Source organism: Prionailurus bengalensis, chromosome X (genome assembly GCF_016509475.1).
Source record: "Prionailurus bengalensis isolate Pbe53 chromosome X, Fcat_Pben_1.1_paternal_pri, whole genome shotgun sequence".
Lineage (NCBI taxonomy): Eukaryota > Metazoa > Chordata > Mammalia > Carnivora > Felidae > Prionailurus > Prionailurus bengalensis.
In genome coordinates, this window is record NC_057361.1 from 129,081,684 (window position 1) to 129,104,405 (window position 22,722).

Consider the following 22,722-nt stretch of genomic DNA (forward strand, 5'->3'; position numbering starts at 1 on the left):
GTTTTAGTGGTTTTCTCCGTGGATCGGACATGCCCAGTCCTACCCCACAGACGCGGTACTTTCGGGTTTTATGCAGCTCCGGGAAAGTGTCATACATCATCCTGCTGCCGCCACAGCCCCAGGCAAGGGGATGCCCCACGGCACCCACCAACGGCAGCCACGGCTGCAGCTAAACCTGAAGAAGCAGATCCCAGGTTCCGGGTCCTTCTTCCTCTGAGGATTCGAGCACACGTCTCTGATCACCAGCGTGTTCTTTCCACTCCCGCCTCCAGGAGCCGTGAGGCTGGGTGTCACCCGCAGGGGGCGCTCCGTGGATGGGGGAAGGTGGACCCTGCCCCGCATGCCCCCCCCCCACCTGCGCCCGTGCTCCGTGTCAGCATCGCAGCAGCTTGTCATTGAGCCTGATGACATCGCTGACAAACGTGTCCACCCCGATGAAGTCCCCCGTGATGATGTTGGTGCACCGCACGCCCGGCCCAGGGCACTGCTCACGCACCCACGCGTGCAGGTATGGCAGGTTGGGGAGCGTCATCTTCTCCAAGGACTCGGACGGGTGCGCCAGGATGTACGTCAGGTTCTCTGTCAGGTTGATGCCCGCCACAAACAGCCCGCCTGGAACAGGAAGGAGAGGAAGCTGGTGCCATGGCAGTCAGGCTCCCCCGGCCCTCGTGTCCACACACTTCTGAGCACAGACTCTCAGAGCTGCGTGCACATTAGGGTTCTGACGGCAGGGACACACGTGTCCACATCAGTGCCAGACTCCTGCCACCCAGCATGGGGACAGATAATGTCCGCAGGGACGTGCATGTCTTAATTCCCGTGTAGTGGACGGAATAACGTCCCCAGAGATGACCATGCCCCGACCCCCCACATGACGGACACACTAATGTCCCCACAGACGTCCACCCCTTGACCCTGAGCGGCGGACACACTAATGTCCCCAGAGCTGTCCCACGTGCTGGATGGAATAATGTCCCCAGCGACGTGCACGTCCCACCCGTGTGGTGGACACAATGACCACTATTTGTCACAGCAGCAAATGGACACTCACACACCGCGTGTCAGCCAGTAGATTTTGGGGGGGGGGGGATGGCCCAGAATCCTCAGACACATCGCAGAATCTCCGGGAGGGTCTCAGTACCTGTGTGGTTGGGAACCCCTGGACAAAGGTCTGAGAGCCCCCCACCCCCACCACAGGCGAGTTGGCAGGCGGCCACGGTCAGACTTTTGGTGTCTCCCTGACGGTTTTCCTTCTAACCCTCAGAGTGCATGCTTGTCAACCGGAGAAACACGAGAGTGCGAGATACCACGTCACAACCTGCTTCTCCGGTGGCCTTGGGGCCGGGCCTTATGTTCATCTCTCGGGTTACAACATGGCCTCTGAAACAGGTTTGTGAGCACACAGAGGCGTGACAGTGCGAGCAGGAGGCATGCTCGGAGTGTGTGGGTGCGTGGGGAGCGCCTGTGTGTGTGTGTAGAGCCTGTGTGTGTGTAGAGCGCATGTGGGTGCGTGTAGCACGTGTGGGTGCATCTAGAGCATGCGTGGGTGCGTGTAGAGGACGTGTGGGTGCGTGTAGAGCGCGTTTGGGTGCGTGTGGAGCGCGTGTGGGTGCGTGTAAACCTCGTGTGGGTGCGTGTGGAGAGCATGTGGAGCATGTGAGTGCGTGTGGAGCACGTGTGGGTGCGTGTAGACCTCGTGGGGTGCATGTAGAGCGTGTGAGTGCGTGTGGATGCTTGTGGAGCACATGTGGGTCGGGCACCGCCCGCGTGGGTGCGTGTGCAGCACGTGTGGGAGTCTGTACCGCGCGTGTGGGAGCGAGCACAGCACACTGCCCACGACGCGTGTCGCACAGCTGCAGCGCAGAGCTGGGGCAGGCTGTAGACCCGAGTCTCCGCACCTCGCTACCGACACCACAGGTGTGTGTACACGTACGTACACACACATAGATGTCTCCTGGATGTGCGTACGTGCGTGTGTATGTGACGTGGGGAATTAAAGCAAAAAGGAAACGCAGACACAATGGAATTTCTTACAAGCTGCAGCCCACTGACGATCACTGGACAGCGCTCGCTGAGTCCGGGATTTCTCCGGGAACTTCCTCTGTCCTAACGTTCAGGCTTCGCTTCGCTTCCGGTAGCCTGACGCCAGCCGCCAGCCGGGCCTCCAGGATCCCTGAGGATCCCTGATCTTCCTTAGCATAGGAAGGTCCTTCTGGGCGCTTCCCTTGACCTCACCGCCCCCAGCTCACACGAGTGTATAACCAGCCTCTCCTCCATCCCTGAGCAGCACTTTCCGCCCACGGCCCAGTCCCTGCGCTTTAATAAAGCCACCTGTTGCACCAAAAACGTCTCGAGAATGCTTGCTGGGCTGCCGTCTCCGAACCCCAACATTTTCCACATCAGCCCGGACCTAAGCGGCTCTGGCAGGATGTGTCTGGCCCAGGCCAGCAAACTCCCTTGCGATAATTATGTAGACAGGCGTCCTCCCGATGGCACCCAGGCCGTCCTAGCAAAGGGGACGCTGACCCTGTCTGTTCCTCGTCAAATAGATGCAGAGGCTTCTCCCGAAGTCATTTCCCAGGCTCACGGCCGCGATCATCGGCGCCAGCTGTGGTTAGTCTGCCTCGGGACGGGGACTTTCTGGAATGTTCCCAAGCAGCTGTGAAAACAGCACGCGTCCACTGTGGTGGAAAACCCCTCGGTGTCTGCTCATCTGTCTGAGCCTACGAGGCTTAGAATCCATCGGGAACCCTTTCTCTGCCTTCTGGGGCGTCTCTCCTCTTTTGCCTCTCCTCCTTATTTCCCACCACCTTGGGTGGCCCAGTTCCTGGCCCACCACCGGTTCCTGGCCCAGCTCGGAGCCCGGGCTCCCCCTCCCCTCCCGCAAGGAGCAAACTAACCCTAACCCTAACTCTAACCCTAACCCTAACCCTAACCCTCACAGTGCCCACTTCAGAGATCCCTGCCCTCGTCCTGGAAAAACTGACAGTGGGGAACAAGCTGATTGACTTTCAAATGGACACAAACGGAATATAATTCGGCATTTAAACTAATTTAAATTTGTCGGTTTACTTAAGATGCACCTGTCTTTAGACGCACGAGCCTTAAATACCACGCTGCTATTCTATTCGGACTCACTAAAGGTGAGGTCAGGTCGAGTTCTCTCTGTCGCAACTGGTCAGCAAAAAGACGACCTAAAATGATGCTTGATTTCTGTCTCAGTTTTCACGCGTGCTTGTTAAGATAGCTTTCAAAGTCTGTAGTGACCTGAGACCTTTAAAGCTTTGCTGCGATGACAAATTGGACTGAATTCCTTGGACATCCAGACCTTTCCCTAATAGGACGTGGCACTGAAGCATGGATTGATTACTGAACGTAGGTTTGTGGTTTTTCGGCTTTTTACTGCAGAGAAACTAAGGGCATTTAAATCTGCTGGAAAACATGCTTTGTGCTTAAATGTTTTCATTTAATTTGTGCTTTAAATTTTAGATTCACAAATCTGCCATCTAGAGACTTCTGGCTGAACAGTTTACAATGGTTACCAGTTAATTTCCACTGGAGACTAAGGTTTCTAACACAAAAAATTCTGCTAAATGGGGCACCCGGGTGGCTCAGTCGGTTAAGCGTCTGGCTTCCGCTCAGGTCATGATCGCGTGGTTCGTGGGTTCAAGCCCCACATTGGGCTCACTGCTGTCAGCACAGAGCCTGGAGCCGGCTTCACATCCTCTATCTTCCTCTCTCTCTGTCCCTCCCCCCACTCACAGTCCTTCTCAAAAATAAACATTTTTGAAAATGCTGCTAAATGTAATTAACCCTGATGGAAATAAGGGAAACAACACTGGATGAAAAAAAAAGGTGTAGAAGGTTTATGAAGGGAAATCTTTGGAAAGGAATTTTGTATGTGGTCAGGACTAAAGTTGAAATGCATGGATTTTTTTTATGTTTATCTATTTTGAGAGAGAGAAAGAGAGACGCTCCACACTGTCAGCGCAGAGCCCGATGTGGGGCTCAAACTCACAAACTGTGAGATCATGACCTGAGTTGGAACCAAGAGTTGGATTCTCAACCAACTGAGCCACCCCAGTGCCCCATGAGTGGATTTTAAAAGTACACTGGTATAAGTTTGAAATTCTGATTTCTCTGTTATAAAAAAGGACGTTTTTTTTATTGTTAGCCTGCTTTTGATAAGAACATGTAAACAAAGGTGTTTTTTTTTTTTCTGTGTTACCTGCTAAGAAAGCCAGTTTCTACATTTTCTGTTTATCAGGTCTTTGATTACTTAAATCTCAGTGTTAAAAGAGCTAAGTTTTGCTAATAACTGTATAACCCTACACACTTGCCTTTGGAATCTTTTATTGCCTCCTTGGTTAAATAAATAACTTTGTGATGGTAGGTAATCCTATTAAGGCGTGTGCTTTGTAACTTCTTTAAGTCTTTTTAAACAAACTTCCCCAAGATTTAAATTGTAAATAAAGTCTTTTTGACCAATTAGATTTGCTTCTTTGGTACATTAGGTGACTCAGGAAGCATCATTAAACAAATAATAGGTCTTAGGGCAAATGCTAGAACTATTCTGGAGACTATGCAATTCCTAAAGTGTTTTTTTTTTTAAGTTTATTTTCTTTTTGCACCAGCGAGCTTGAGCAGGGGAGGGTCGAAATCAAGAGTTGACACTCATCCGACCGAAATGACTTAGCCACCTAGGCGCCCCAAAATTCCTAAAGTTTTAACGTTTTGTTATGAGGCCATCGCTTGATATTCTGATTACTGACGTGTTCTGTGTCACAGAAATAGCCGAATTTCCCTGCCAGCTACATTGTAATCTCTCACCAGATCTTTAACCGTGTCCATTTCTGAGTCTTTCCTCATTTATCATTATTCTCTTGTGACAATGGGTTTATCTGCAAGGGAATTCGTAAAAAGGCTTTTGACAAATACAGGTTTTTGACATGGGTAAAATCCTAAAACTGAAATTGGTAAAAATTCCCACAACTAACCAAAAATGTTTGCTTTTCCAGATTAAGGAAACTTTCTCTTGAGAGATCTATGAGTTACAGGAATATGATAAAGTTTTAATTTGTGAACAGACTAAAGCTTCTAACTTTTCTCTCTCCCTGAACCCTCTGAAATTCACAAGCCCTCAGTGAGTCTTCTTTCTTTCCTGGCAATTAGAATCATTTACATAAGTTCGATAAGAACCCGTTCTTGTCACAGGACGCCATTGGGACCATTGGTTATTTTACCAAGGCTTTGACCGGAATGTCCTATTTGCGAGTGACCTGTGTAGACTCACATATGACCAGACAGCTCTAAGGAACTAAGGTTGACTTTATGAAACACGGAGCCATCAAGCCCCTTGGAAACGTTGGCCAGGTACCTGCTCACAGAGCTCCCAGCAGCCTCACCAGGCGAGTACAGGTCACTTCCTGGCAGGTGCAGGAACCTCAGGATATTTGGGGACCTCGTGACGAGGAGTTGGCCCCATTCTACAGGTACAGCAGGCAGGTCTGACGGAAGTACTTGGCTTGGCTTCTGGCCTGGAGAGGCTATGCATGGTTCAGTTGAGAGATTCCTTACGAAAAGTTCCAGCAAAGCAAATTTTGAAAAATCTGTATGGCTTATCACTATTCCTGCTGAGGTTATGTAAATAATTAGGCCAAGTTTATTAGCACTGGATTCGGTTTACAAACAGATGAGTCTTGACGTGGCTACTTCTCCAAATGAGGGTAATTGTAGGGAAAAATTATGTTTCTACAACACGTCTTTGTAGATACTATTTTTTATTTTTTTAGTTTTTTGGGGGTTTTGTTTGTTTTTATTTTTACCTCTAGATTGAGAGAGAGAGTTGGGGGAGGGGACACAGGGAGAGAGACTGAGAATCCCAACACGGGTCTCAATCTTACAAACCTGAGCTGAAATCAGGAGTTGGACACTCAACTGAGCCACCCAGGCGCCCCTTGAAGGCTGTTTTTCTCATAATAAGAGTAAAGTATTTTGTTGTCTTTTCCGCTGGCTCCCTGCCTGGTGCCAAGACTCCATCACTGCCGTAACTTCCAGCCAACAGACGATCCCCTTGTACTCAAGGAGGTTCGCCTATGTTGTCTGCCGTGGACCGGCTGCCCTGCCTTTGTAACTCCTAACATAAATACCCCAGCTGACCAATGCGGACCCACAAGTGGGGACATCTCTATGCCCCTACCCAGCAGGAAGAAGTTACAGAAAGGAGACCTTCCTGCCTCAGCGACCTTAAAGATTTAAGTGTCAGGGCCCCTGGGTGGCTCAGTCGGTTAAGCATCAGACTTCGGTTCAGGTCATGATCTCGCGGTCCATGAGTTTGAGCCCCGCGTCGGGCTCCGTGCTGACAGCTCAGAGACTGGAGTCTGTTTTGGATTCTGTGTCTCCCTCCTTCTGACCCTCCCCCATTCATGTTCTGTCTCTCTCGGTCTCAAAAATAAATAAACGTTTAAAAAAATTTTTAAAAAACCCAAAGATTTAAATGTCAACGTTGTTCAGGGGGGAAAGATGTGGGAAACAAAGGCAGAGATGCGTATTAAATGTCCTTATAACCTGCGGCCATTGGCGAACTCTTGACATCCTGAGTGAAACATCTCTCCCGCAACTCCCTACCCTCTTAAAGTTCATGCGTTGCTAGAGGGGAAATGACCTTAGCTTGACAATAGCCAGGCCTCCAGCCTCCGGAGTGCTCGTTAGCATATGAAAGTCCTTCTGGAACTTCCTTCCCTTCACCTCCCCCACCTCCCAAGTATCAGTCACTCCTCACTCACAACCTCGTTCTGCCCACAGTCCTGTCCCCGCGCTGTAATAAAAGCACCTGTTTGCACCCAAGACAGCGCAACAATCCTTTCTTTCTTGGCCGTTGGCTCAGAACCCCAACACTTCAAACCGCATCGTGTGTATGGACTTATCTGTACCTCTGCGCATCTGTGCACACATGTACACGTACCCACGTACAGACACATGCGCACACAGCTACACACGTGTCCACATATGTTACGCACACACACACACACACACACACGCTACATGACTTCTAAAGTTCTTCCCTAAGAGCCGAAAGCAAACCTGTGAGCGATAACGTGTGTGTGAGCCCTGCAGGTGCCATGTGTGACCGACCCACACTGCTCACCTGGGCGGCCACACCTCTTCATGTGCTCCAGGTAGTGGATGAGCTCCTGGGGTTTCACCTGGTCCCCCCACCAGTAGGGGATCCCAGGCCACAGCTCCCTGTGCTGGCTCACGACACTCGCCTCCTCGTAGGACAGAATGACCTGCTGGCCGCGTGTCCACAGCTGGTTCAATGTCGGCACCTCCTGGAGAGGAAGGAGGAGTAGCAGGTACCTGAGAGAGACTGGTCAGGGAGTGTGAGAGACTGATGGTGGAGGATGGGGGTGAGAGACTGATGGTGGAGGATCGGGGTGTCTGAGAGCAACGGTGGTCGGTTATCAGGGTGTCTGAGAGACGCAGGGATGTGGCATCATTGGGGTGCCTGTAGTAGGGACATGAGGGGGGGGGCAGGCAGCATCTACAACTGCTCCTTGGCCTCTGGAATATCGGGGACCCAGACAGAAGTGTTACCAACAGCACCCGGAGCTCACACTGACCCCGCAGAGGCCACGCCCCTTGAATAGCCAGGTGTGTCAGGAAGGTCAAGCACATGTTACTACAAGGACCAGTGCTCGAAGGACCAGTGATTTTGTACGTGGACCTCCCACCCTCTTCCGTCTCCCCTCTGTGACGTTCCCTCTGGAGACTCAGCCTGGTGGTCTGTCCCCTAACAGCTGCTCCTGCCACCTTCCCTCAGAAGCCCCAAGCACCTGGGTGCCCTGGGTCACAGCAGCCCCACTGTCTTGTTTTGGCCCCAGACCAGGCTCATAGGACGAACTTGGAGAAACGCCCAACAAAGTGATGTAAAATGGACCCCAAATGGATATGGAGTTAACTTTTCAGCTTCCCGAAGACCCAGGGAGGGTCACTCCAGCCGTCGCCAGCAAATGGCACCAATTATCTGGATCACAAAGACCAGGTGTGTTGTGGGCTCAACTGTGTCCCCTCTGAATTCTTAAGCTGAAGTCCTCATCCTGATACCCCAGAACATGACTGTATTTGGAGGTGGGGACTTGAAGTAGATAATGAAGGTAAAATCAGATCATTAGGATGAGCTCTGATCCAATAGGACTGGAGAAGGGCGGATAAAGACACAGACATGCACAGAGGGACGACCACATGAGGACACAGGGGGAAGACGGGTCTACACGCCTAGGAGACAGGCCTCAGCCCTGCCTGGACCTCAGACTCCCAGCCTCGTCCCCGCCTGGACCTCGCACTCCCAGGTTGTGTATGTGGCACAGTGGTGCCAGGGCACACTGTGGGTGGGGGGTGGGCAGTGGTCTTTCTCCCTGGGCGCATCACAGAGAGCACTCCAGCAGTGCCCCCACCCCCAGCACCGGAATGATCTCACCATCATGCACAGCAGAACCAAGCACGCAGGGGAGTCTACAATCATACTCCTGCCCCCCACCTGCGCCAAAGGGGCCCTTCCTACCCCTCGGGGACACATCATGTCCCCAAAGATGTTGTTGATACAGGCCACTAGGTACTCATGCAGGTTGTCCGTCAGGCCATCGAAGTCCCTGCAGGCCAGGATGACCACCTCCTGGGGGTGGCTCTCCAGCCACTCTGAGATCTCCTTGAGGGTGTCCTGTGCAGGAGAGAGAGGAGCTCAGTCGGACCGTCCTGAGAGGGGCCAGGAAGCTGAGGACACTCCCACAGGCCCAAGGGCCTTCCGCAAACAGAACCCACTGGGCAAACGGGCCTGGGTCCTGGGCCAACAAATAGCCAATGCAGCCTCACCAACAACCGCCGGGCGGCCAGCCATTATGCTCGGGGAGAAGCATACGCCTGTGTGTGTGTGTGGCCACGTGTGTGCACTCTCACTGCACAGGAGTGTGTGTGTCTGCGTGTGTGTGTGGCCACGTGTGTGCATGCTCACTGAACAGGGAGGGGTGTGTGTGTGTGACCACCTGTGTGCACCCTCACTGCACAGGGCACCGTATGTGCAAAGGTGTGAAGTCTGCAAGTGCAGGGAACATGCAAAGCCCGGGAAGTGGCATGTGGAGTGAGGTCCTGGAATGGTGTCACCCGGCCCCAGGCGTCCTGGATGGCAGGGGGGAGTCAGGCTGAGCGGGACGGTGACTCGTCATATTCGGACTTCAGAGCCACTCAGGTTGTGGCGGAGGAGACAGTGCAAGACGCCCCAGGCCCCAACCAAAGGCAGGAAGACAAGCGGCCCCAGGTTTGCAAAACCCAGGAGGTCAAGAGTCGTAACCTCTGGACTGCTGGACCCCACAAGGATGCGCATCACCGCATGCAGTCCTCCCTGCCACAGCCCTCCAGCACCCCAGCCCCTCCCTGCGCCAGCCGCCGCCCCTTGGCGACCTCGCATTCCTCCTCCTCCCCCTTTCCCCGCGCCCCCCCTCCTCAACCCCGTGACCCCCTGCACCCCCCACACCTCCACCAGCGCAGTCGAGTACACCATCCCCCCCCTCCCCCCGCACCTCCACCAGCGCAGTCGAGTACACCATGTGCACGAAGTGCAGGTTCTTCTCCAAACCCTCCGGCATGTGCGCGACCCGCAGGTCCAGGTACCACACCCCGGCGTCCAGCTGCTCCGTGACACCCAGCACCTGTGGACAGAGCTCCGTCGTCGCTGCTGGGGGCCATGGGGCTCCCGCCTCGGCTCACTGCCCCCGTCCAGGGCTTACGGTCCGGCCGGAGATGCCCCCCCTCTGGGCCACGCTGTCTGAGGTCGAATCAAGAGCTGTTCTAGGTGCCGGCTGCGGTCCGGAAGCCGCACACGCCTGGCACTCAGGCACATGCTTTCGGGTGACACTGGCCACGGTGAGCCACAGACGGAGCCTGGGGAGGCCCTGTCCTGCCGTCCACGCCCCCTCGGCGCTGCCCTGCAGGGTCCCGCCTCCCCCTCGCCCGGGGCGGGCACCGGGAAGGAACGCTCTCTGGGCCTCAGCAGCCCTGAGCCAGGCCCCCAGGGCCGCACCTGCACCCTTGGCGGTCAGGATGCGCAGAGGAGGGTCAGCGGAGGTGGGCACCGTCCCCACGCCACAAACAGCAGGAGGACAGGCAGGAAGGAATCCAATCCAGAGAGGGTAAAGGAGGGAAAGGCCGTACCCTCCCACACAACGTGACAATGGAAAAAGCGAGAGTTAACGTGAAAGTAATTTGTACATCCTTGCGGCCCTGCAGGGAGCCAGGGTCCCTCCTGTGAGCCCCCCTGTGGAAACATGCAGCATTAGGGCTCAGGAGGCTACCTAGAGGCTTTCGTGTCCCCTACTGTGTGTGTGGGGGGGCGAGGTCCAGCCAGGTGCGCCCCCCTCTCCCCCCACCGTGCAGAACCACCTGCAAGGGGCCTTGACGCCCAGGTCGGCCCTCGCTCAGGGATCCCAAGCTCTCTGCAGGAGCGAACTCCGGGGAGAGGAAAGCACCCAGCTGGCTACTCCCCGGGGCACAGGCTTGTGCCTCAGGTGGGCTGAGGTCGTGGACAGACAGGACTGAGTAGTGAACATTTTCTCCCGTAAAACACCCCTTCAGATGCGTATGGTGTCTTTTCAGAACTTAAACTAGGTGCTCGCGGTGTCAGTATTAGTAAAGCCGTGGGATCTGAGGAGGTTGTCACAGGACGCATGCGCCGTCTGACCGCCCAGGGCAGATCCCTGCCTACACCTGGGGACGCAACAGGGGGGCTGCGCCGAGAACCTCCCTGGAGCTGGATGGGGCATTCCTGCCCCTTCCCCTCGGTGTGTGAGCTACAAACTTAACATGATGCCCTCCCTGGTGCTTCTTCCCTGAACAGTGTGCATTAGCGATGACACCGTGTGACATGCGGCGTTCTGCAGCAAACTCAGGGTGTGCACACCTTCCCGGCTGTGGATGCACCCCATATGCTTTCCTGTGGCCGGTGCTTATGAACCAGCAGTTCTGGTTATTTCCTCAACCGATTCCCTGGAGGCACCTAGACTTTACAACAGCATACCCCCACCCAGACCTCCTCATGGCCCCCAGCACCATGAGACCCCAGCACTGTAGGGCCCAGCACAAGGAGACCCCAGCACTGAGAGACCCAGCACTGTGGGGACCCAGCACTGTCCAGGACCCCAGCACTGCTGGGACCAATCACCACTCAGGACCCTAGCACCACGGGACCCCACCACCATGTAGGACCCAGCTCTGTGGGGACCCAGCACCATGAAACCCCAGCACCGCAGGACCCAGTACCATTCAGGACCCCAGCATCACAGGCCCTCAGCACAATGAGACACCAGCACTGAGAGACCCAACACTGTGGGGACCCCAGAACCGTGGGGACCCAGCACCGTAGGGACCCAGCACCCAGAATGCTAGCACTGTGGGGACCCAGCACCCAGGACCCCAGCACTGTGTGCCCCCAGCACCGTGGGACCCCAGCACCGTCGGGACCCATCAACCACTCAGGACTCCAGCATCACAGGCCCCCAGCACCATGAGACTGCAGCACCAGAGACTCCAGCAATGGGACCCATAACCACCCAGGACCCCAGTACTGCTGGGACCCATCACTACTCAGGACCACAGGACCCCACCACCATGTAAGACTCAGCACCACGAGGACCCAGCTCTGTGGGGACCCAGCACCATGAAACCTCAGCACCGCAGGACCCATCACCACTCAGGACCCCAGCATCACAGGCCCCCAGCACCATGGGACCCAGAACCACCCAGGACCCCAGCACCGCGGGGACCCAGCTCGGTGGGACCCCAGCATCTTGGGACCCCAGCACCGGGACGGCATCGAACCCGCTGAACCCTCCCGCAGGGCTCTGTGGTGACATTTCAGGCTGGCCAGTGCAAACACCTCACACAAGTAGGGAATCTGGTTTCTCCACATTCCAGACAGGCTGGTCTCCAGAAGGATTCCTGCTGCCCTTGTGACTTGAATTCCTGCTGTGCAGCGATTACAAAGCACAGAGCCCGGGACTGGGGCCTCCGGGAACCCGGAGTTTCCAATGCACACGTCCAGGGAGCAGAGAATTCGGACCCCTGAGCCCCCCACAAACAGCGGTGGGGGGCTGGGCTGCTCCCCAGGTGGGTCCTGCATTGCTGCCAGAACCTGGAACCATCACGTGCCTCTCCTCCCTCACTGACACTGTGCGGTGATGGCCATACTGCCAGCTGCCTGCCCCCAACCCTGAGTCTGCTGTCCACACCCCCCCCACCGGGATGCCCCAGGTCACCCTGGGTCTGCTCTCCCCACCCCCCACCGGGACCCTCCAGGTCACCCCACCCCCCACCAGGATGCCCTGGGTCTCCCTGAGTCTGCTTTCCCCATCTCCCACCAGGACGCCACAGGTCACCCTGGGTCTGCTCTCCCCATCCCCCACCAGGATGCCCCAGGTCACCCTGGGTCTGCTCTCCCCACCCCCCACCGGGACCCTCCGGGTCACCCCACCCCACCAGGATGCCCTGGGTCTCCCTGAGTCTGCTCTCCCCATCCCCCACCGGGACCCTCCGGGTCACCCTGGGTCTGCTCTCCCCACCCTCCACCGGATCCCTGTGGGTCACCCCACCCCCCACCGGGATGCCCCAGGTCACCCTCAAGACTGCACGTCACCCGGACCTTCCTCTCCATGTACACCCTACTCCAGGATGACCCCCCCACCCCAGTGCTCACAATGCCCTCAGACCCCCAGGAGCAGAGGCCTGCAGGGAGTTTGAGCAAACCCCAATCAGACAGGAGACTGACCCCTCCCAGGATGTGGGGACCCGGCCCCTCCCTGTCCCTCCCTGAGCATTCAGGGCAGAAACCTGTCATTGTGGGTTCTTTCTCCTCCTTTTCAAACGTGTGCACGTCTCTAAACAGGCCTCTGGACAACGGCATGGCCCAGAGGAGGTTCCCCAGGACTGGGGGCTCTGAAGTGGGATCCCACGAGGGCCTGCCTCCAGCCAGCAAACACCTCACAAAGACATGGGGACATGCGTTGTTTATGGCTGCTGGGTTGGCCAGATGTCTGTTTTCAATAGTGTTTCCCCTGCCAGGGAGGGCACCCACCCGGCAGATGGCACTGATCAGCCGACCCCAGGGCCCCGTGCCCCTCACCTGGGTGGTGGACCACTTGAGCATGATGGGGCGTGTGATGCAGGGAAGGACCTTGCCCAGCAGCTGCAGCAGCCAGGACTGGCTCTGTGCAATGGGCAACTTCTTGTCCAAGCAGTACGTCATGGTGTCGTGACTCCCTGCAAGCAAACCCGAGGGGACTTTGCACCCGGGAGCCCCCTCTGCCGGGCACCCTGTGAGCCCCCTCCACCAGGCGCCCCGTGCCCGGCGGTGGGTACTGCCCCAAACTCATGCCCACCGTGCTGATGGGACAGGGTCGTCCAGGACCAGGGTGGCCCTAAACCTGGGTGTGCTTTTAAGGGACACAAGAGGAGAGACACAGACACAGAGGAGATGCCACATGACACCACGCGGTTCCTCGCGGGGAACACCGCCCCTGGTTTCGGGGACCTTCCCGTGCCAAGTGATCTTCATCCAGCACAGCCACCAACGTGCCCCCCTGACCTGGAGAAACACCCCCATGTCCGTCCGCACTGACGTCCGTGAAGGTTTTCCAGAAACTCTTGAAGAAAGGGGCACGTTTACTGGGTGCGAACGTTCGCATGTTGTACAGGGACATCTGTGTAAATAAGCACAAATACGTATAAATAAGCGAAGCTGCTGGAATCGCTGAGACCCGGTGCTGCCGATTCCACAGATCAACGCATCAGAGCGCTGACTTCAAAGACAGACGCAGTTTTACGCATCTAAGGTGTTATAACGGGGGCGTTCTGCTCGCTGGACAAATCAGTGAGCACCGAGATCAGGAGAGATTTCTGGGCCCTGTGTCCCATCCAGCGGAACCCACAATGTTTACAGGCTTAGCTGGAAAAACGAAGCCGTCCTGCTCTGTCGGAATGTGCCAGGAAATCTTTCTGAGGACAATCCCGAACGCAAACGTATGAAAGGAGAAGACGGAGGCTGGAGGCAGCAGAGAAAAGAGAAAGGGATTCCCCCTGGGGCTTCTGGAAGGAGCCGGGCCTGTGGGCACTGAAAGGTCACCCCCGTGCAGATTTCTGGCCCCAGAGCTGTGAGTTCACACAGCTGTTTGGAACCACACAGATTGTGGCCCTTTGTTACAGCGGCCCCAGGACACTTTCACAGCCACCTGGACACGGGGCCTTGGGGACTAGGGGCCCTTTCCCCTGTGGTGCTGGGGCGTCCCCTACAGCCCACAGCTGCCCCCGCTCCCCGGATCTGACCTCTAAGGGAGCTAAACTCCCACTAGCTCCCCAGAGGCCACCTGCTTCTGCGGGGCACGGAGGGGAGGGGACGGGCCTGAAGAAGGGCATGCCCTGGGCCCTTGGTGGCTGTTTGTCCCAGAAGAGTTCCCTGCAGATCCCCTGGAACCACCGGAAACCGCCTCCCACAAGGAAAATGGCCCCAGGGCAAACTGGAAACCCTGTGATTCGGATCACCAGGGAGTGAGAGCACGGTGACACCTCTCTCCTCGAGCACGTGGGTGTGGCCAGGGGTTCCTGACACTGATGACGGGGGCGTGGCCATAGGGCATGACATGAAGGCAGAGGGCAGTGGGAGGGATCCCCTCCCACCACCTGGTCAAGAGTCCAAGACTCAGGATGCGCCTGGAGAAGCTTGCGATGGGGAAGTGGATGGTCCCCACGCCCAGTGACAGTCCTCACTTACATACACTCCTATACGAATGTCAGCGGAGGGCACACAGCCAGTAAGACGATACTGCGGCTCCATATTTGCTGATACAGAAAATGCAGACAATATTATGCTAAGTGAAAATGTAGATCAAAAATTGTACAGTTGGGCCTTCTTTTCGTTTATAGTATATATCTTTATATATAAAAATGGATTATCCCTATATGTAAATGGATTCACATATATATTATAATATAGAACTATAAACTGCAGGCAAATCTATATACGTCACAGAGAATGTAATTTTTTTAACTTACACGTTTGCATTTGTCTGCAATTATTATGTATTGGCTATATGAGTTTTTTGTGGCTCCCTTACAAAGTGGGAGGCTTCAAAGAACAAAAATTAATTGTATCCCAGCTCTGGCGGCCAGAAGTCTGATATCCAGGCAGGGCAGGACCACTGAGATCCAAAGGGGCAGGACCAAATTCCCTCCAGAGGCTCCAGCAGACGGTCCTTCCTGCCTCTTCCAGCTTCTGGGGCTCCAGGCGTCCCTGGGCTGGTGGGCCCGTCCTCCTCATCTCTGCCTCTGCCTTCACGTGGCTTCTCTGTGTCTGTGTCTCCCCTTCTGTCTCCTACAAGGACACCTGCCATTGGAGTCAGGGCCACCCTGACCCAGGATGGGCTCATCTCAGATCCTTCACTTACTCACATCGGCAAACACCCTATTTCCACATAAGGCCCCGTTCTGAGGCTATGCGGGATGTGAATTTGTAGGCACTAGTCAGTGCCTAGGATCGGGTTTTTGTGGTCACCCCTCGGGCCCAGCAGGGACACAGCCTGACCCCCAGGGACTCTCTCTCGTCTGTGAAGTCATTCAGGTGTTGGGACTCGGGCCACTGTGGGAGTCCAGCTGACAAACAACAGACAGCCATCTGGGAAATAACCAGACTGGGTCCTGCCCCATCAAGAGAAACTGCATTCGAATCAAGGATTTAAACGTTTTTGAGAAGTCTTCGTAAAATCCCAAAGGAAAGCACTAGGACAGGGTGAAAACATGGCTCAATCTGAAAAACTACAAAAATGTACCCAGGTGAGAAACCTGCTTATTTTTGAGGGAGGATCTCCAGATACCGCACGTGCACGGACGTGGAGACACGGAGTGGGTCCACTACAGCCCTTCGTTTTTGCAAAAACAAAAGGCTGGTAATGCCCACATGCTCATCAGTGGGGAGCGGCGGCCACTGGTTCCGGGGCCACTGGAGCCACAAGGGCCCAGACGGAGCCCAACAGGATTCAGGGTCACCAGGTCGTGCCCCTCGCAGGCCTGGCAGGTGTCCCAGAGAGAGGGGTTCTGTCCCCAGGAGGGGAGGGTTCTGTCCCCAGAGGGGGATTCTGTTCCCAGAGGGGGGGTTCTGTTCCCAGAGGGGTGGTTCTGTCCCCAGAGGGAGGGTTCTGTTCCTAAAAGGGAGGGTTCTGTCCCCAGGGAGGGGGTTCTGTCCCCAGAGAGGGGATTCTGTTCTCAGAGGGGAGGGTTCTGTCCCCAGAGGGGGGGTTCTGTCTCTGCTGCTCCTCTGCCCTCAGCCCCTCTCTCCCTCCCCTGCACTCCCAGCCCTCTTCGACTGGGCCTGACCTGCCAGCCAGCTGCGCTGGCCGCACCAGACCTAGGGTCCCACAGGTCCTGTGATAGGGATGGCTCACGGCCAGCTGGCAGCTCGAGGTGCCCCGCAGGAATGCAGTGCTCAGTCCTTACAGTTGAAGGGCTAGTGAGTTCCCTACACAGAGGGACAGACTGGCGGGGGAGCAGTACCCCAAATCCTTATGCCATCACATCTCCCCTCAGCCACACTCCCTGGGACTGTGCACGTGCCTGCTGGGCCACATCAGAATGAAGGAGATGGAGAAGAGAAGACGGTCATTTGGTGCATGTGTGTGCATATGGTGTGTGTGTGCATGTGTGTCTGTGTGTACATGTGTGTGTATGTGTATGTGTGCCTGTATCATGTGTACGTGGGTGTGTCTGTATCACATCCATGCGTGTGTGTGTCTGTATTGTGTGCACGTGTGTGTATATGTGTGACTGCATTGTGTGCGTGTGTGCACACATGCGTGTCTGTATTGTGTGCGTGTGTGTGCCTATATTGTGTGCACGTGTGTGCCTGTATTGTGTGCATGCATGTGTGTCCATATTGTGTGCATATGTGTGTGCCTGTACTGTGTGCATGCATGTGTACACATGTGTCTGTCTTATGTGCATGTGTCTACGCATGTGTGTCCGTATTGTGTGCATGTGTGCGTGTCTGTGTACATGCGTGTGCATGTGTGCACACGCGTGCCTGTTTCTGTGTGCATGTGTATGTGTGTCTATCTTGTGTCCATACGTGTGTGCGTGCATGTGTGCTGTATTGTGTGCATGCGTGTGTGCCTGTACTGTGTGCATGTGTGTTCATGCGTGAGTGTCTGTGTTGTGTGCGTGCGTGTGTGTGCCTATATTGCATGCATGTGTGCATGGTTCCTGCGGTTTCCGTGCACTCAGGCCCCACCCCATGGCCAGCCGTGCCCCTGGGGGACGCAGAAGCCCTCACCTGGGATGGACAGGTGGTGCAGAGGCACATCCCAGAGCAGGGGGCACAGCGCCGACATCCAGTCTGCATTTGTACCGCAGCTCTGGAAGTTGCCAGAAGCGCTTACCTGTCCACCCATCAGGGGCCACTCGGTGCGACCTGAGGAAGGAAACAAAGTTTTGCTGACATAAACCAAAGGGCCCAGAGCCACTCTCTTGGGGGGCGCTGGCGAAGCGTGCATCCTACCCCCTGCTGGTGCCCCCTGCTCCAGTATTGCGCTAATCCCTCCACCACCACCCCCCCCCCCTCGCCGCGCAGAGGGGCTCACACGCCAGTCGGCCAGGTCTGTGGGTGTAGGGCTTCAATCCTGGGGGTGGTGGTGCCTTGGGGGCCCAGGTCAACACCCTGCCCTCTGCCTCCCTGGGTTGGGGTGCTGGGCTGTGGTGCAGGGAATCTGAGATCTGTTTCCACGGAAGCCAGTGCTCCCTTAGAAGCAATGCGGAGACGTCTGGGGCTAGGGGAGAGGAGGGAAGGTCTCCTGGTCCTTAACCTACGGCTCTGGCCACTGTCTTCCCAGCATCTGCCAGGTGATGAACACGCATGGGGTGTAATTTACTCTCAGATAAGCCGACGAGGTGGGCACAGGACATTGCCTGCCCAAAAAGGAGCCCCAAAGACAGGAGCCCATCCTGGGTTGAGCTGTGACCCGCCACCAGATTCCCACGTGGCCCCTTCCCCCAGAACGTCCCCAGCCGTGGAAACTCTGTATGTACAGTGAGGGGGTCAGACTTGGCTTCCTGGAAATAAGCCATTTCACCCTAAGGGTTATTTTGAGCGGAAGGAGATTGAAGAAAAGCAGAAACAAGAAAAACTCTCCTCCCTCCTCGTCTAACCCTAACCCTAACCCTAACCCTAACCCTAACCCTAACCTTCGCCTGCAAGCAGGTATAAATTTCCCTCTGTGCAGCCGTCCCCTTCCATCACCTGTACCCGGAAGGGGAGGGCACCCCCCTTAGGTCTGCACAACTAGCCTCAAGGAGTAACACTGACCCTGCCCTTAGCCTCCCCCAGCCAGCTACCTTCTCAGGATTTAGGGTCCCTACAACCCCCAGCCCTTTCACTCTGGCTTGTCAATTCCACACAAATTCATCAACCTTTGGTGAAATGGCAGATAAGGCCTAACATCCAACTATCTCCCTGGGTCCACTCCTCTTCTGGGAAGGTCTCTACAAACATTCAGAATAAACCCTGTCCCCTGTCCATCTGTCTTCTGTCATTTCACTTATTTATTTATTTATAACGTAAGCTGTGCACCCGACATGGGGCTTGAACCAATGACTCCGGGGTCCAGAGGGCATGCTCCACTGACTGAGCCAGCCAGATGCTCCCCTCTGTTGTCATCTTATCTAATTTTATTTTTAACTTAATTTAATTTATTTATTTTGAGAGAGAGAGAAAGAGAGAGAGAGAGAGAGAGAGAGAGAGAGAGAATCACAAGCAGGATTCACACTGTTAGCGCAGAGCCTGATGGGAGGCTCAAACTCACAAACCAGGAAATTGTGACATAAGCTGATGCTCAATCGACTGAGCCACACAGGGGCCCCTCTTTGCCATTTTAAAATATTTTTTTAAAAGTTTTTATTTATTTTTGATGCAGAGAGAGACAGAGCATGAACAGGGGAGGGGCAGAGAGAGAGGGAGACACAGAATCTGAAGCAAGCTCCAGGCTCTGAGCTGTCAGCACAGAGCCTGACGGGGGGCTTGAACTCACAGACTGTGAGATCATGACCTGAGCTGAAGTCGGATGCTTAACTGACTGAGCCACCCAGGCACCCCCCTCTTTGTCATTTTAATTTGCAGGTCTTGGTCCCAGAATCTAAGAGGTTAGAAAAAATTTGTTCCTTGTCTACCCTGTGTTGAGTGCACCAACAGCCAACGGTACAGTATTGATTCTCATTCTGCCTCGGCAGACAAAAGCCCAATCCCTAACCCTAACCCTACCCCCCGTCCATAAGAGGGTCCTAGAGCTAGCACCCCTGCCATCCATCTTCCCTCATGGTGGGTCCCAGGGCTCTCCCAGCTCACACCCAGTCCATCAGTGTCCCTGCAGGAGTGAGTGTGGGACCCCGGCCCTCCTGCGGGGGCAGCAAGCATCCAGGTGGTCTGGGGCTGGCCTATGCACACAGGAGACATCCCTCAAGGCACTGTGCCATCCAGGGACAGATGGGCCACCGCCTGCCCTCCGGCCATGCAGGTGTCTGGAAAGTGGGCAGATCAGGGACCGTGTAGCCCCAGCCTCAGGAACCCCTATATGTGTCGGCTGGACCTCATCTGGGAGTGTGGTCAGCCCCAGCTAGGACACACAGAGCAGGGGCTGTGGCTATGCCTCTCCCAGCTGCCGCCCAGGGGGCCTCATCACACCCAACTGAGCCCTCCCCAGTCCCATCCCAGCAGGGCCCACGTCTCAATGGCCCCAGGAAGAGGTGCCTTGAGTGAACCCTGAGATCTGCCAGGGGCTCACCAATTTGCTTCCAAGGAAAACCACTCTGTGAGTTTCAGCTGACAGGTAACGAAACACACCCCCAGAATGTGCCCCTGGGGCATTAGGGTTCCTACCAGCTGATGGGAGCAGCAGACCCCAGAGAAACTGCCCAACGGGGCACTAGTTTGTCTGCGTGAAGCCAGTTTCCATGTAGACGTGAAATGTCCACCTGAAGAGATGCCTCTGCCCCCGCACCTGGGAGAGCTCCTCAGTGCCCCAGCCCCCCAAGTCCCCTCCTCTGAGCCCAGCCCCAGGGGAAGGTCGTGGGAGCACCAGCACCCCGAGTCCTCTCTGGAGCCCAGCCCCAGGGGAAGGTCCTGGGAGCACCAAAACTCCCAGTCCCCTCCGCCAAGCCTAGCCCCTGCGAGAGGTCCTGGGAGCACCAGCACCCCGAGCCCCCTCCGCTAAGCCCAGCCCCTGAGAGACATCCTGGGAGCCCAGCACCCCGAGTCCCCTCCACCGACCCCAGCCCCTGGGAGAAGTCTGGGAGCATCAGCTCCCCAAGTCCCCTCTGCCGAGCCCAGCCCCTGGGAGAGGTCTGGGAGCACCAGCACCCCAAGTCCCCTCTGCCAAGCCCAGCCCCTGGGAGAGATCCTGGGCGCCCAAGCACCCCAAGTCCCCTCCACCGACCACAGGCCCTGGGAGAGGTTTGGGAGCATCAGCACCCCAAGTCCCCTCCGCCGAGCCCAGCCCCTGGGAGAGGTCTGGGAGCACCAGCACCCCAAGTCCCCTCTGCCAAGCCCAGCCCCTGGGAGAGATCCTGGGCACCCAAGCACCCCAAGTCCCCTCCACCGACCACAGGCCCTGGGAGAGGTTTGGGAGCATCAGCACCCCAAGTCCCCTCCGCCGAGCCTAGCCCCTGGGAGAGCTCCTGGGGGCTCCAGCACCCCGAGTCCCCTCTGCCGAGCCCAGCCCCTGGGAGATGTTTGGGAGCACCAGCACCCCGAGTCCCCTCTGTCGACCCCAGCCCCTGGGAGAGCTCCTGGGGGCCTCAGCACCCTGAGTCCCCTCCACCGACCCCAGCCCCTGGGAGAGATCCTGGGCACCCCGGCACCCCGAGTCCTCTCCAGAGCCCAGCCCCTGGGAAGATCCTGGGAGCACCAGCACTCTGAGTCCCCTCCGCCGAGCCCAGCCCCTGGGAGAGGTCTGGGAGCACCAACACCCCAGGTCCCCATCCGCTGAGCCCAGCCCCTGGGAGAGGTCCTGGGAGCACCAGCACCCCGTGTCCTCTCCCGAGCCCAGCCCCTCGACAGCTGGACGGCCTCCACCCTCTCTGATCACATCAAGGCACGGCTCAGGGGTGCCCTGGGAAGGAGGAGGGTGATTATACAAAACCCGGGTGAGAGCAGGTTTGCAGGCTCCCGGCCCAAGCAGGTGAGACACAGCAGCCTCCCACTCGTGAGCCTTCGGGGAGGTGGCTCCGTGTCCACGCGGCGCATCCGGAAGTGGTGGCTGGCGACAGTCACACTCAGGAAATAGCTCTTAGGTGAATAAAAGGACGGACGTGCCGCCGGCAAACCCGCGTGACATTCTGTCCCGTTCACGGGCCCCCAACGCTCCCCGACCCGCCTGCGCGCACGCAGGCTCTGCCCCAGCCCCAAGGACCCGCGATGACACCTGGGGCGCTAAGTCCTGCGCCAGCGGCAGAGCAGGGTCTGAGGACGCACCGGCATCTGCCGCCCTCACCACCCCGGAGCGGGTCAGCGCTGACCACGGCGAGTTCCCGCGGCCGCGGAGCCCGGAGTCGAGCCTGTGGCGGCCCCTCCTGCTAACCCTTCCCGTCCGGCCCGGAGGACGTGCCATGCCCCTCCCCCGCCCCAGCCCGGGACCCCCCCGCTGTCCCCACCTGTCTCCACTGTCCCCGCAGGAACCGCAACCCGCCCGGAGGCGCTCACCGCGCGCCGCAGACTCTCCAGCGGACTTTCCGGCGAGGCCTGAGCCCAGGACGCGCCCCGCCAGAGCCCCAGGCCGGGACCCCCCCGCCCCCGTCCCCACCTGTCCCCACTGTCCCCGCAGGGACCCGCGACTCGCCCGGAGGCACTCACCGCGCTCCGCAGACTCGCCAGCGGACCTTCCGGCGAGGCGCCCTCCCCCAGCCGCGGAGTCTGGCACTTCCTAAAATGCTCTGGCCTCGCCATTGGACGCCGGGAACCCCCGCCCCCGCGAGGAGGAGGGGCCGCCTCCAGACAGTCACTCCCAACCCCACACGGGTCGCAGGCTGCAGCCCCCACGTCCTAGCAGGACCCGTGCGGGGAGAGCACTGCGTGGTGGGAGGGGGGAGTGCCCCACACGTCCTGGGCAGCCCCACCTGCAGGGTCCAGACCCTCCCAGAGGACGGGGAGGTGTCCTGAGGGGACCCGCGGGGTCAGCGGTCAGGGACAGGAGGGTGTCCTGAGTATGACCACCGGGTCAGTACTAGGAGGGAGGGCTCCCTGAAGGCATCCTGAGTGTGACCACGGGGTCAGGGTCAGGGGACAGGATGGGAGGACATCCTGAGAACCTGGCCCTGCTTTGGCTGCGGTCTGTTCCTGTCACTCTGGACCCCAGGCCCAGAGCAAACAGGACTTTCATCAGAGCTTGAATGGCCTCATGTCCTCGGCGCCTGTGATCTCTGAGGACGTTGGTCTGCAAACCGACCGCGTCCTTTACTGAAGTGTGTGGCCCTCTGGCCTAAGTGGCTCTAGTCCCGGTCCCGGCCGGGCCAGGGCGTGTGGCCTCCGTCCGCGTCAGCGGAGGCGCATTCCAGGCCACATGCACACCTACAGACCCACCCACCCTGACGCTGACCCCGGTGACCCGGAGCTTCGTCCCGTCGGCTCCTGGGCGCGGGGCGCTCCGC

The 22,722-nt window shown here is 57.1% G+C and overlaps 1 protein-coding gene across 1 annotated transcript; it reads right to left on the bottom strand.

Moving 5' to 3' along the window:
• Positions 1-241: 241 nt before the first annotated feature.
• LOC122476929 (PI-PLC X domain-containing protein 1-like) lies at positions 242-21,975 on the bottom strand. Its single transcript, XM_043569843.1, has 7 exons — positions 21,929-21,975; positions 17,363-17,500; positions 13,169-13,305; positions 9,576-9,704; positions 8,564-8,719; positions 7,148-7,331; positions 242-612 (listed from the first exon to the last, which is right to left on the bottom strand). The coding sequence occupies exons 2-7, from the start codon at positions 17,478-17,480 to the stop codon at positions 374-376; spliced, it is 963 nt and encodes a 320-aa protein (XP_043425778.1). The 5' UTR covers positions 17,481-17,500; positions 21,929-21,975; the 3' UTR covers positions 242-373.
• Between the last annotated feature and the right edge of the window lie 747 nt (positions 21,976-22,722).